General features: G+C 35.9%; 5 protein-coding genes across 5 annotated transcripts; 4 read left to right on the top strand and 1 right to left on the bottom strand.

Moving 5' to 3' along the window:
- The first annotated feature begins 137 nt into the window (after positions 1–137).
- LOC108570325 (oxysterol-binding protein-related protein 11) lies at positions 138–891 on the top strand. Its single transcript, XM_017932169.1, has 2 exons — positions 138–434; positions 539–891. The coding sequence occupies exons 1-2, from the start codon at positions 200–202 to the stop codon at positions 889–891; spliced, it is 588 nt and encodes a 195-aa protein (XP_017787658.1). The 5' UTR covers positions 138–199.
- An 869-nt stretch (positions 892–1760) lies between these two features.
- On the top strand, positions 1761–3565 carry LOC108570357. The gene is made up of 4 exons (XM_017932213.1): positions 1761–2005; positions 2084–2300; positions 2411–3250; positions 3326–3565. The coding sequence occupies exons 1-4, from the start codon at positions 1761–1763 to the stop codon at positions 3563–3565; spliced, it is 1542 nt and encodes a 513-aa protein (XP_017787702.1).
- A 351-nt stretch (positions 3566–3916) lies between these two features.
- Positions 3917–5146, bottom strand: LOC108570248 (cellular tumor antigen p53). The gene is made up of 3 exons (XM_017932077.1): positions 5064–5146; positions 4726–4966; positions 3917–4642 (listed from the first exon to the last, which is right to left on the bottom strand). The coding sequence occupies exons 1-3, from the start codon at positions 5144–5146 to the stop codon at positions 3917–3919; spliced, it is 1050 nt and encodes a 349-aa protein (XP_017787566.1).
- Positions 5147–5529: 383 nt separating this feature from the next.
- On the top strand, positions 5530–7773 carry LOC108570176 (negative elongation factor A-like). The gene is made up of 6 exons (XM_017931979.1): positions 5530–5763; positions 6094–6526; positions 6612–7025; positions 7094–7290; positions 7363–7462; positions 7541–7773. The coding sequence occupies exons 1-6, from the start codon at positions 5530–5532 to the stop codon at positions 7771–7773; spliced, it is 1611 nt and encodes a 536-aa protein (XP_017787468.1).
- Positions 7774–8631: 858 nt separating this feature from the next.
- LOC108580343 (peroxiredoxin) lies at positions 8632–9703 on the top strand. Its single transcript, XM_017944077.1, has 3 exons — positions 8632–8835; positions 8945–9168; positions 9244–9703. The coding sequence occupies exons 1-3, from the start codon at positions 8791–8793 to the stop codon at positions 9701–9703; spliced, it is 729 nt and encodes a 242-aa protein (XP_017799566.1). The 5' UTR covers positions 8632–8790.
- The last annotated feature ends 4519 nt before the right edge of the window (positions 9704–14222 follow it).

Genomic DNA, 14222 nt, shown 5'->3' with positions numbered 1-14222 from the left:
TCTGTTGTAAATAAATAATTTTAAAAAAATTCAGAACTCTTAGCTAACTATTACCGTTGATATTTTGATTATGTACCTTTCTAACCTATCTTACAATCATCTGACTAACCTTCCTTGATGTGTCAGTTCAGATGACAGATTGCTATTAGCAACTGTCTGATTTAAATAATACGAGGCTTCCAAATAATAACAACAATAAATGATGAACGTTCAAATAAGGCACCCTTATGAGGGTTTATTACATAAGTATACCAATGCAATGAAAGGATGGCAATATCGTTGGTTTATCCTTAGTCCTGAAACTGGTGAATTGCATTATTTTTTGAGTGAATCCGAAAAAAATCAACGACCACGATGTTCAATATATTTAGCTGGTGCAGTGATTGCACCAAGTGATGAAGATTCCAATACCTTTACTGTCAATTCTGCTACAGGTATTTAAAATAAATTATCCACTGTTATATATCTCCATTTACAGACCCATATAGTATAATAATTAAAATATAATATTTATGACAGCATTTATGCATTAATGCAGGTGATATGATTAAATTGAGAGCTACAGACGCCCGCGCTCGTCAAGAATGGGTTGACAAACTACGAGCTGTTACAGAAATGTATACTAGAGCAATAGCCAGCAGTCATCCTCCTTTACCTCCAAGAGATCATTCCGCTAACTCCAATAGAAACCCAGTTGCCAAATTGGAAGTTTTAGATGCTTTTGCTAATTGTCAAGAACAATTAAGGAAAGTAGAAAAGCACAATATTGCATTAGCACAAACCATTGAGAACTCTAGTTTAAACCTGGACCCTGATTTGCTAGTACTTAAAGCAACAGCACATACTACGTTACACACATTAAATCAGTGTCTCAATATATTATATCAATAATTTACCAGAAACATTATTATCATTGATCAAAGACTCACAGGAATTTTTTTATCAACCATTATTGAAACGTATCAGATGCATTTTAATTCATTAGTATAGGATATATTTTTAATCTCTTACTGACAATCCAATTGTACGTTCTTCCAAGTCAGTGATATGGGAGAGTTTACCTTCTTACTAAATATTAGGTAGAAACAAATAATTATCATGTTTGTAAGACTTTTAAATATAATACTCTACTATATTAAAGATTTTTCAGAATCTTTACATAAAGAGGTCATTTGCATTATTACACACACACACGCACACACGCGCGGGCGCGCGCATACACACACAGAGACATAGATTGGATTAAGTTAGAATTGAACAAATATTTCAAATTATCACATGTAGATATATTAATAAAGAACAAAAAATAGTCTCATATGAATACCTAAATCATTGTTATTAAGAAATTGATTTCAATAAAAAACATATTTATGTTGTCCAGTAAAAAAACAAAAACAGTGTATGTTGAGAAATGTCAAAGTAAAAGGAAAAGGTAGGGTTACTGTTTCATTATGGAATAAATGTCAAGGTCATGAAATTAGGTGAAGGTAAACCAGTAGGTGAGTTTTACCTTCCTTAAAGAACAAACTCAAACAGTTTCATTATCGCGCAGTTCATGTAAAGACCATAGTATTTACTCGCCCAGCATAAAAATTTAAGTTAATATAATTGATAGTACAATTATGAAAATAAATCGGCGCGTTCATTTTGTTTTAAAAGAAACTGTTTTATGCTGTAAATAATAGTTCAATGATTGTTACAAACGTTAGTTAAGTTTAAATAAAGATATTCGGAAAATAAAAAAAGTTTGAGGAAGAAATATGTCCATTATATCTACTTCAGAATTTTTAACTGAAGCAGCAGGTGTCAGGATTTATAAGACAAAAGACTGTACATTGATTGACTCAGCGTTTACTAGTAAAATTTGTGTGACATTAGAAAATATAAGACAAACTAAAGCACTTGGTAAATCTTGTGGGTTCAACCTAACGAAATCAAAGTGGGATCCTTATCCGTGGATAAGTTACGTTGAAATCGGTAGTCTCGCTGATACTGCAGGTCTCAAGTAAGAATAAAAAGTAAAATCAAAAGATAGACATGTATCTACTGTAGTAGTTAAATAAATAATTTTATTGTATTTTAGAGCTGGTGATTGTTTAATTAACATTGGTGAACATGATTTAATAGGATTAAAGATAAAAAAAATAGCAGCATTGATTCACCATTATCAGGAATGTAATTTAAAGTTGTTTATTTGGAGATGCATTGATGAGGAAGAAGAACGAAAAGAGACAGGGGTAGCTGTAAAAGGACCATTGTCAGAAGTGGCTAGTAAGCTTGCAAATGCACTTTCTGGAGTTGTGGGTATTTTAATTTTTATTGAAGAATTTGTTTATTAAACAATTTTTCTCTAAAAATTTTTTAAATGAATGCATTATATTTTGTAGAAATAATTACTATGTTTATATAGGTACAAACTTTGGAATGCCCAGTTTGTTTGGAAAGCTCATTGCCTCCAGTCTCTCAATGCATACACGGTCACATCATTTGCGTCGGATGTAGACCGAGGACACTTCGCTGTCCAATTTGCAGAGTTAGATTGGGTCGAGGTAGATGTTTACTCGCGGACAAATTACATAAAATATTTCGTGACGTTTTCAACATAAAGGATAATTTATCCGATAACGTAGAATGTCAGACGAGAAATCTTCGAGATCGGCTCTTTGGCAAGAATAAAAAGAATGAAGTCATGAGGGTAACAGGGAAAAATAACGGTACAAATCTGAAAACGCGTCAATTGTTATTAAATAAATTGTTTCGTGGGGGATTGGGAAAAGCTGCCTCAGCAGACAATTTAACAGTAGTTCCCAACGAACCATCAAACGAAGATGATGCGTCAATAAGTAATTTAAATTTTGATGAGCGGTTAAATTTGTACGACCGAACGAAATCTGCAAGTACTGGAGAATTATCAAGAGAAACTATTACGAATGTTATTAACGGTCAAATTAATGCAACAGGCACAGCAATATCAAGTACTAATAGTTTAATGTCTAACATATCACCTACATCAGTTTGGGGAGACTCTATGGATTTTGTATTCTCTAATCAAATAACATGTCCTCTTTCAAAGCACAGTGGCTGTAAAGAAAACATTACATCTGATGTAGTATTGGAACATTTGAGTGAAACTCATAAAATACCACAAGTACATTTTTATTCTCCTTATGCAAAGCTTCCAATGCCTCTTCCATTTGGTTCAGAAGCTGTTTATATATTACACTCTGGAGAGGAGTTATTTTTCTTTCAGGTATATTTCTCTGTCTTGATAATATTGTTTGTTTCGTGTAAAAAAGTTATAATACTATAAATCATAAATATACAGTGTGAAGATGAAACTATTTGGATCAGTAGTACCATAGGAGGGAAAATTATATGGGAATGGAGTTTGTATGCTCAAGGGCAAAATGGTACTGAAATAAAAATACGCAGAAGTGTTGCAAGCCTTGTAAATCCTATGGTGTTATCATCACAACACACTGCACCTTTACCTAATGCTTTGTTATTGCATACATTGGACATTCAATTAATAAAATGTCGTTTACATGAACAGCTAGAAATATAAAACACATATCAAATATAGAAAAGTAATAAAATTGTTTATTATTATAAGATTAAAAATTAACAAGCACTTCTTATTCTAGTATAAAATATTAACATAGAAATATCACAATGTTAATTATATTAATACATACGTAAATAGTATTAATATGTATTATAAACTGCATTTCATATAAAAACAGCATAGTTTCATGTTAAAAACAACAAGGTGTTTGAGTAAAATGTAACTTTAAAGACATGCACTGTTAAATTTGTAAGATACAAATACAAAATACATAACATTAGGACATAAGTTTTTTGCTTTTTAAAGCATATAACATTATATGAAAGACATAAAATTAATGCAAATTATGAATTATGGAGTTTTGCGTAGTATATCATCCATATATGGTTTAAAAAATTCAAATTGTCCAGTTCGTGCTGCTTGACCTGCCATGATGTCATATGCATATTTGAGCACTGACAAATAGTTTTCTTTCCCAACTACATTTAACTGAACACTAAAAACATGTGTATCACAAGAAGGCATCATCTTTTTCCCAACTGGCACATTAAGTTTTATTTTTTTGACATTAGATTGTGTTTTTAGTACTTCAGCTTCTTCCTTCTTTTTATCTCTTTTGGGACAACTACAAACTCTAACAGAAAGTCTTCGCCGACCCAAAACTGTTTTCTCACTATTCTCCAAAGTGAAAATTAATTCAGTTGGTCTACGATTCATGCCAGATGGACAACTATTTTTGCACAAGAACTTAAAACACACTGGCACATATTGTGAACCTGGTTGTGGTCTATGCAATGGTGTCACTACAGACAAATGTTCATTTCTTTCCTCATACATGCTAGTCGAATCCGTGCAACGGACAACATGTTTAATTACTCTTAGATTTACATCTCTATTACTTGAGTTATTTGGTGCTGTGTGATTATGACATCTTCTGACTGGATCACCAGCATATTGATCTAAACTAAAAACCATGGCAGTACGTAGAAGTAAACCACCTTCAGGAGGATCCCACTTCAAACGTAGTGGCAGTGTTTCTTCCATATTAATAAATACTTTCTTTAATATTTGAGAATACTACATAAAATAAAGGGAAGTACATTACAATAACTTAAATCGTTGTCATGAATAATCAATTAATAATTCAATTATATACTTACAATCCAATGTTTACTGCTATCCTGATTACCCAGTGAAACCTGAAAATTATGTCGACCGGGGAACTCTTCCTTTACAGGGATTCTTGAGGGTAGAGGGGTAGAGTCAATTTCTCGATAATATTGTTCTTCATCTTCATCTTTTATTGGTTTATTTTCTTCTAGATATTGTTGTTCTAAATCGTAGTTTTCTTCAATTTTATCGTCTATTATATTTTGTATCCAATATGATGGTATGCAGCCACTATATTGAATGATAAAACATATAAATCATGTTTAACAGAAGAGGAATTAAAATATTAAAGTACATGAGAATATTGCAACAAAATTGTGTTTCTCACATAGATTTTTCCAATACTTTCATGTCTTCTTCGTTCACTAAATCAGATTCTTGTGAATCCGAAAATCCATTTGCACTGGTCATATTGTAAAATTTATTTACTGAATATCTTGTCACAATAAACCAAAATCAAACTTAAACCACGTTATGCCTAAAAGATGTTATTTGTATGTGCAGAAAAATCCTTTGTCGAAAGTAATGGTTAATTTTCATTTCATTCTGAATATTTTTAAAATTGTTTTCAATATACAGTTTTTAGTGAAACAGTGATATTTTTTGATAGGGTTAAGTAAAATAATATTTAGTAATAATTCGCGAAAATAAAAAGTTATATTTTAAATTATTTTTATTGGTTTACAAGGTAAATTTTTTAACGAAGGTATCTTTTGTAGCTGAATGTACCTCTATGAAGTATATATTACATATGGCGGGAATAACATGTGGCGCACCACGGCAATGTACGTCAAATGTATGAAACAAACGACTCCAATATGGCGAATGTGAGGGATAGTGATACGTCGTTGTGGCTTCATAACAAGCTTGGAACGTCAAATGATAGCTGGACTGGAAGTTCAATTTGTTCACAACTTAACGCAGAAGTACTGCGGAATATTAAAGACTGTTTTCCAGATCTTCAAACGCAAGTTAAACTTAAATTACTTCTTTCATTTTTTCACATACCGAGACGGAATGTTGAGGAGGTAAGGCAGTTTGTTTATTACAAATGTTTAAAGCGTGAAAAAGTGGCGGAAGCTTTTCTTAAAATACAAATTCTGAAATTTGCAATAACGACTTGAAGGTGTTGAATATTTAATCATTATTATACATTCTCTACGAAGTATTTATTTATTTTTATTTAGACATTAGATGTTTTTGAAACGTTTAGTAAATAATCATATCCTATATGTAACCAATATTGCTTATAAAGCTAAATAATGTTAATATTTATGAATCTCTGTTAATCCTTCTTTCAAAAAATGCTTGTGTTATAAATATATCTTTTTGGTACATAATTCTTTTAAATTTTGCAGTGGCGTGTTGAATTGGAAGAAATTATCGAGGTGGCATCATTGGACAGTGAGTTATGGGTATCAATGTTATCCGAAGCGATGAAAACATTTCCCTCAACGGGTTCTTTGAATACAGACATCACAGATTTAGATGAGCATAGGCCTATCTTTGGAGAACTAGTCAATGACCTTCGAAAACTTTTAAAAAAGCAAAATGATCCGGCTATGCTTCCATTGGAATGTCACTATCTTAATAAGACTGCACTTACTTCAGTGGTTGGTCAACAACCTACACCAGTTAAGCATTTCACCCTAAAAAGAAAACCAAAAAGTGCTGCATTAAGAGCAGAGTTGCTTCAAAAGAGTACAGATGCAGCAAGTAATTTAAAAAAGAGTACAGCTCCTACAGTGCCTGTGAGGAGTAGAGGAATGCCTAGAAAAATGACTGATACAAGTGAGTTTACACATGGGATGATAGTTAGTGTTACTTTAGAGAAACAAAAGGAATATGAAAATATAAAACAATATATTATTTTCAGCACCTTTGAAAGGCATTCCCAGTAGAGTTCCTACAGGTGGTTTTCGGTCTCCTTCGCTTACAAGTTCTTCAATGCCTAATAGAACACCTCTTAGTAATAGAATGCGTAAAGATGGTGGTATTAAACTGTTAGATATTAATGAACAACCACTTGGCTATGCTCAAGCGAAAAAACGAAAGAGAATGATGGAATTGGAAGAACAACAAAAAAAAGTTGCAGAAGCTCAAGCAGCAGCTGCTGCTGCAGCATCGACGACTACGACTACAACAGAAACATCAACTACACCAGAATATGCACAGGGTTTAACTTCAATTAATCCACCTGCTACTCCAATCACCCCAGTGACATCTGTACAGTCTTATGTAACACCTACTACTCCGAGTGGAGTATCAGCAGTAACGACACCACAAACCCGTACGTTTTCATATAATTCATCGTAGCAATGTTTCATCAATCATTAATTTTTTTTTTTTTTTATACAGCTACAACACCAAGTACACCAGCAACTCCAAGTACAGTTCTACCTGTTGCGACACCAACGGTTATTACACCAGTGGAAAGTACACCTGTTGGAGTGCAAACAGTTCGACCAGCTCAAACAGTTACGCAGATTCGTATACAAACTACCGCACAACCTGCTAATGCGGCCGCAAATACAAGAAAGGGCTTGTCCCTTACGGTGTGTAGAAATATTTATAACATAAGAAAAATTGTAATCTTAAAATTATTAATTTATTTGTCGCATTTTTAGCGAGAACAAATGTTGGAAGCACAAGAAATGTTTAGAACAGCTAACAAAGTAACTCGACCGGAGAAAGCTCTTATTCTCGGTTTTATGGCTGGCTCGAGGGGTGTGTATCCATTTTGAATATTATCAAGCACCTCTTATCATGAATACGCTTATTCATTATTTTGTATTATGTATTTAGATAATCCTTGCCCAAAATTGGGTAATATAGTCACAGTAATGCTCTCAGAGAACATAGAAGAAGTGACTCAACCGGATGGAACAACCGTACCCATGTTAGTTGAGACTCATTTCCAAATGAATTATACAAACGGCGAATGGAAGAGGATAAAAAAAAATCGCCGAATTGTTACAGAAGAATCGGCGTCCGCTACAACCCCTACCCCCAGTGCAACTGCAAAGGCTTCCAATTAGAAAAAGAAGAAAACAAAAAAAGAGAGATAATTGTCAAATCGCGGTTACGTAGGTCAATAATTCTGTCGTATGAATGACAGTTTTTTAAAAACTCTGCTCTATAGATAGCGAAAGAATTTGCGTGCACAAGGCACCACGTGGCCTCTGTGTCCTACATGGTGTAAGCAGACTTGTGTATCATATTTTACTAGTAAAGCTTCGAGTACGATGTACACGTTAAAGTTATAACATGAAAAATGTTTGTGTTACTCCACATTATCTGCAAGAATTTAAGCTCTCCGTTCTCGTTCTTCAAAACTAAGGAGCAGCTAAAGAAACTTGACCGTTTTTGATTGGAAGTAATATCTAACGCAGCTTTGGACAAGTTACGAATATTATCGGAAGTAAAAATCTCTATTTCCAACGTGTATCTGGTTTCACCGATAATGAAGAAATTTTACAAATCATCAATTAATTAGAAAGCTAAATGCTATTTATCGATAAATAGTGTGATATTTTCCATTGTAGCAGAAACCATAAATAAGAACGAACACAAAACTTATAATATTGTTATTTGAATAAAATATGGTTATATTGATTAATACTGCATTTAATTGAACCACCATGATTGATTCTAATTGTTTGAGTCAGTGTACCGAAATATTTGTGATTTGAAAGATCAAATTGAAGTTTTGCTTCGGCAATAGTCGCCCCCTCTAACATCTTACGAAAGGAGTATTCCAGTCTTACGAGAAAATATTTCGTAACATTTTAAACAATCGTTTTTCACTAATAATTTACGCTTGAATAGACCTAAACGTGATTGAAGTAAATGTAACAAGTTTCATAATTGTTTTAATTGATCTTTTATTAAAATAAACTATTTGCACGGAAAGTGAGTTATATAACCTCTTTGAAAACTGAATAGAATACGATTTATCCATTCCATATTTATTGTTCAGAAAAGTAATCTCGCTATTTACTTCGATTGAATATTTTTCTCATTTATTTAAATATCTTTGCATTCACACATTAATAATGCTTCGATTGCTAGCATGTTTGCGTCCTCAGACTTGCAAAGCGGTAAGTTGTTTAACCTAATAAAGGAAATTTAAATAATTTCCAATAAATAGAAATTTAAAATAAAAAGGGGCAAGATTTTTTTTATTTACTTGATGTTTCTTATTCGTAGGTGTTTGCTGCAACGTCATCTTTTGTGAAAACTAAACACCCAACATTAGTAGAACACGCTCGCAACTTTTGTGTTAGTACCAATCTGTTTTCCTGTCAACTTCAGATCCAGCAACCTGCACCTGAATTTTCTGGAACTGCTGTAGTCGACGGTGGTTTCGAGGAGATAAAACTGAGTGACTACAAAGGAAAATATGTTGTTCTTTTCTTTTATCCTTTAGACTTGTAAGTTGTTAATGTATAGCCATTAGAGAGAAACTAATATTTTTCTTGAAAATAAATCTAAATTTTTTATTGTAGCACGTTCGTTTGTCCTACTGAGTTAATAGCATTCAGTGAAAAAATTAAAGAGTTCAAAGCTCTGAATACACAAGTAATTGGAGCTTCTACAGATTCCCACTTCAGCCATTTGGCATGGACTACAACGCCAAGAAAACAGGGTGGACTAGGTGGCAATTTGGGTTATCCTCTTCTTAGTGACTTCAACAAGGAAATATCAGCTAAATATAACGTCCTTCTCCAAGATTCTGGAATTGCATTGCGAGGTCTTTTCATTATAGACAAAGAAGGAATACTGAGACACCTCAGTGTGAATGATTTACCAGTAGGCAGAAGTGTAGATGAAACATTGAGGCTTATTAAGGCATTTCAATTTGTTGAAAAACATGGAGAAGTTTGTCCTGCAAATTGGCAACCTGATTCCAAGACCATTAAGCCAAATCCAAAGGATAGTAAAGAGTACTTTGAGTCAGTAAATTAAACATATACATATTACATATGTGATTAAGATATAATGTATTGTAATAAAAAGTAACATAAACAAAATATCAGTACCGATCCTGAAATATTTCGAAAATAGAACAATCTGTTTCTTATACTTTTTCACTTAATTTTAATCAGTTTTCGTTTTTATTTACTTGTCATAGTAGTTTCCCTTCTCTATGTAACGCGTACCATCAAATCGCTACGCAATAAGAACGAAAACTCGGAATAGTTTGTGTAATTTGCAGACGAAATATTTTCAGGAACAAGGTCGTGGGTTTACTCTCAATTCGAGGCAAAGAAGGGCCCGCGGTGTTCGAATTGAAAGTAAGAGGGGAAGAAAAAGGTGCGTGAACGGTCTTCTCGTGTATGCACGCGTGTCATATATAGAGTATTCAAGGGTGGAGCCTGAAAAGCCTGTGTAGAAGGGGAACAGTAATCTTGTCCTGGTTAATTTGATTCTTTGTGGCGATGGAAGTAACAGCGGCGGGTCAAATCTCTGAAAGTCCGTTCTGGATTACCTTTACTTCCCCACGTTTTTTTTTCCCCTACAAAAACCACCATTTCCCCTTGAATTTATCAAAGAGAGGAGAATCGATCAGACAGTCTGATTGTCATAGTTTTTTAAGCAGTCTCTCTTAAATATCCCACGCATATTCGAATATTCAACATTCTCTGCTAATATGAGAATCCTTATCTAAATAATCTACGCGTACAGTTCAAGGCTTTACTGTTCCAAGTGACCATCGAACACTGTTCGACGTTTTTCGTCGTCGAGAAACGAGACGTTGCGATTCTCGGACTCGATCAGGCCGTACACACCGCGATGAATTTATTAAACACAGAGTTTATTATTTCCCGAGAAAGACATGTGACGCGGCCACAAGAGGGGGCTTATAGTAACCAGAGAAGAGTGGGGGATAGTAAGTGAGGCGGGTAAAGCGTAGAATAGAAGTGACACCAGAGATAAACGACTCATCTCCTATCCTCTCGTATTGTAAAATCCAATCTAAGTCCTTTTTACGAGCGGTAAAAAAAAAAAAAAGAAAAAAATCTCCAGATTAAACGTATTCCTGTGTGTTTCCTTTAGACTACCGTGAATTGACTTTCACACCCATCGATGTATCGTAATATCGTAACACATCCATCGAACAGACAGGTCAGAACCCATCCATCCATCTATCGTCCATACGTCGAATGATAGGAACGTGAAAACGTATTCTAACGGTCAAATCTATTCAGTTCTCGACCATGTGAAACGTGGAGAATTTTTCACGTGTTTCGCGTGTATCTTCGTTACAACATCGTTGTTCCCTGTCGCGATATTTTCCACGCGGGGTTACCGGGGAAAAAGGGGGAACAGAACACGGTATGGTAAATGCTGGAATAACTAGCTGGAAATCGTGTGTGCATGTCTGAAGGTAAGCAGAAAAACGCTTACGCAAATTCAACATTTTGCAAATCAAGTTTTTTCCACAAAATTCTCTCCCACGAGCTTTCGCAATGAGAATAAAATCGAACGTAAATCGATCGTTGAGAAATTGAAAATTTTATTGTACGTAACACAAAGATGTACACGAGATACATCGTTCAATAGTAATTACCAACACGTTACACGTGGAATTCATAATTATGTATCTACTGCATGTAGATATTTAATGATAAAGAAGAACATACATATTTGAAAACGTGTCGCAATACTAGTCCACCACATGCAAACTCAGTATTACCGTCTTACTCTTGTGCGGCGAAGTGTAAAATCGGAGGCAATTCTATTTTTTTGCTAAACGACCAGTCTTTAGACAGGCCTCAGTTATATCGACAATTTAACTCGAATTCTTGGAATTAGTTGGAATTAATTGGAACTCTTACAATTTACGGGAAACGGTCATTTCTTGTAAATGACGATTTCAGGTTAGAATCGGAGTATAAACAAAATGGTGAATTTGATTTGCAAAATGGCGAATTTCATTTGCACAAAGTTGAATTTCGAGTGGAAAATCTACAGTGAAAGACGATTTTTCTATCCTCCCCTGTTCCTTTGGAAGAATTGACGAAAATGAACCAATCCTTCGTTTACCCTCCTCTTTCTTTCTTTTTCTTTTTTTTCTTAAATTCGTATTTTCTTTTCGTTCCACTCTGTTTAACAACTTTCGACGATTCTACTGTTCTCGAAGCTGGCCAATCGCGGCGTTCAGTAACGTCCGTTCAATTACGAATGAACGCGGATTATGTCGTCGCCGGATTTTCCTCCTCTAATCGACTTCTTAGTCGCCTATCGCCGCCGGTTTGTTCCGCCCCCGCTTGCGATTGTTGGGGCTGCGAGTGGTACGGCTTCTCGTTCTAATTGCTCCCTCTTGTTGTCTGTAACTAACGCTTAAGCTACCTTAACACTAGACCAACCATAGTTGAACGTGATCAATTTTTTCCCTTCTGGTATGTTTAGATAAGACTATGTAAAGAACTTGGAAATTAGAGTCATCGATGGAGAAATAAATTGGTATATCCAATTATTCCCTTATTTCAACAAAAGTTAAAGAACTTGGAAATTAGAACCATCGATGGTAAGAAAAGGGAGATTAAGTGGAAAAATACGACGGTGTTTGTACCATTCGTTCAGTTGCTACCTTAAGGTCCGATTTTCTTCGAAGATTTATTGGTAAGATAAGATTATCACCAGACTGCGGATTTTTGTGAAAATTTCCGTTTTCGAGAATGGAGTGAAGAAAAAAATAGTAGAACTTCTGTAGAAAGTTCTGTAGAAAAGCACTATATTTATTCACATTACGCGCATTCTGTGCAATTTTCTACCTTGATATTACCTGCAAGCGTATCCTCAGTCCAATTGTTACAAAGATTATAGCGTGTTTGGAAAAATACTAGCTGGTACCTCGAGGTCTGATTTTCTTCCAAGATTTATCTTTAGAATAAAATCATTCGTAAAATCAGGCGAAAGATTATAGAAAAAGTTCTCTTTTCCACAGACCTGAGTAGCAAGATCTTCCCAATTGCCGTGTGTGAATCGAACAACAACCCACTTACCTCGAGGTATGTACGTATGCAGAGAGGAGAAGAAGAAAGTAAGTACATAAGTAGGGGAGAGTAATAGTACTACAAGTAGCGTAGAAAGTAAAAAGGAGGTAACCGGTCGGTTATTGTCAGCTGGCGATCGAAGCTAGCCGCGCGCGTCAAAGAGGAGGAGGCATCATCCTCCTCTATCGTTTCTCTCTCGTGAAATAGAGAACACTCTCGCTCGTCTCGTTTCACTCTCTTCTCTTTCGTTTATTCCCTTATACTCTCCCTCAACCATCGCAAACCGTCCTTTCTTCTGCGTTAGAAAGAAGAGGGGTTGGTACACAAGTACAGAAGCAAGACAGAGAGAGAAGGTCCAGAGAAAGAGGAAGGGAGATCTAGAGAGAGAAAGATCTAAAGAAAGAGAATGAGAGAGAAAGATCCGAAGAGAGAGAAGGAGAGAGGGAGATCCAGAGAAAGAGAGGGAGAGATGGAGATCCAGAGAGAGAGAAAGATACAGAGAAAGAGAGAGAGAGAGGTAGAGATCCAGGGAGAGAGGGAGATCCAGAGAGAGAGAAAGATACAGAGAAAGAGAGAGAGAGAGGTAGAGATCCAGGGAGAGATGGAGATCCAGAGAGAGAGAAAGATACAGAGAAAGAGAGAGAGAGAGGTAGAGATCCAGGGAGAGAGGGAGATCCAGAGAAAGAGAAACGTCTAATAACCCGCAAAGCCAAAGGAGAGATGAGAGAGAGAGGATCGCTCGCGAAAAAGGAACATTTTCTTAAAGGAGCATTCAGAGCGCGGCTTGATAGGTGGATATTATAGTAGGTAAAATGGGGAGGGTAAAGAGAGAAAGAGGGATGGTTATATATACCGTCGGTGTGCCTAGGCCTGGCCCGGATCATGAGGAAGGGAGCAGGCAAAAGGAGGAGGGAAAACGGTTGGTGGCGCGGCCACGAAAACGAGGAGACACAGAGAGAGAGAGAGGACAGAGTGGGATCGTGGCGGTAGGGTTGTGCTTGGTGGGGGTAGGGGAGATGCATCCATCCATATCCATCCCGGGGTGGCTACCGGGGGCTTTGATTACTTGTTTTAATCTTCCGACTGCCGACTGGGCGAGCATCTGTCACTCAAAATCCGTAATTGCGCTCTGGTACCGCGGCGGTGTGCTTCTCTCCACCCTCTTCCTCCACCTCCACCACCTACTCTTCCTCATCCTACCCAACGATCCCTCTTCCCTCCTTTCTCTTCCTCTCATCCTGCCCCTTCTCTCTCTCTCTCTCTCTCTCTCTGTTCTCTCTTGAAGCTTGGCTCGCGAGATAGAGCCCGCCCATGATGTTTCCGAAAAGGGGGCTCTCTCTCTCACTCTGTGACTGGCTAGGTTACTGGCTTCTTGCTTTGAGCACTCTGCCATTACTTTCTTATTGCTCGTTTAGCACTTTCACACTGGCTTTCCGGTTACGGATTGCATTCGGAGGTGATCGGCTAATCGGATTTACTTTGCT

This window comes from Habropoda laboriosa, unplaced genomic scaffold (assembly GCF_001263275.1).
Source record: "Habropoda laboriosa isolate 0110345459 unplaced genomic scaffold, ASM126327v1 scaffold23, whole genome shotgun sequence".
Taxonomy (NCBI): Eukaryota; Metazoa; Arthropoda; class Insecta; order Hymenoptera; family Apidae; genus Habropoda; species Habropoda laboriosa.
This window is presented reverse-complemented; position numbering and strand designations above follow the sequence as displayed.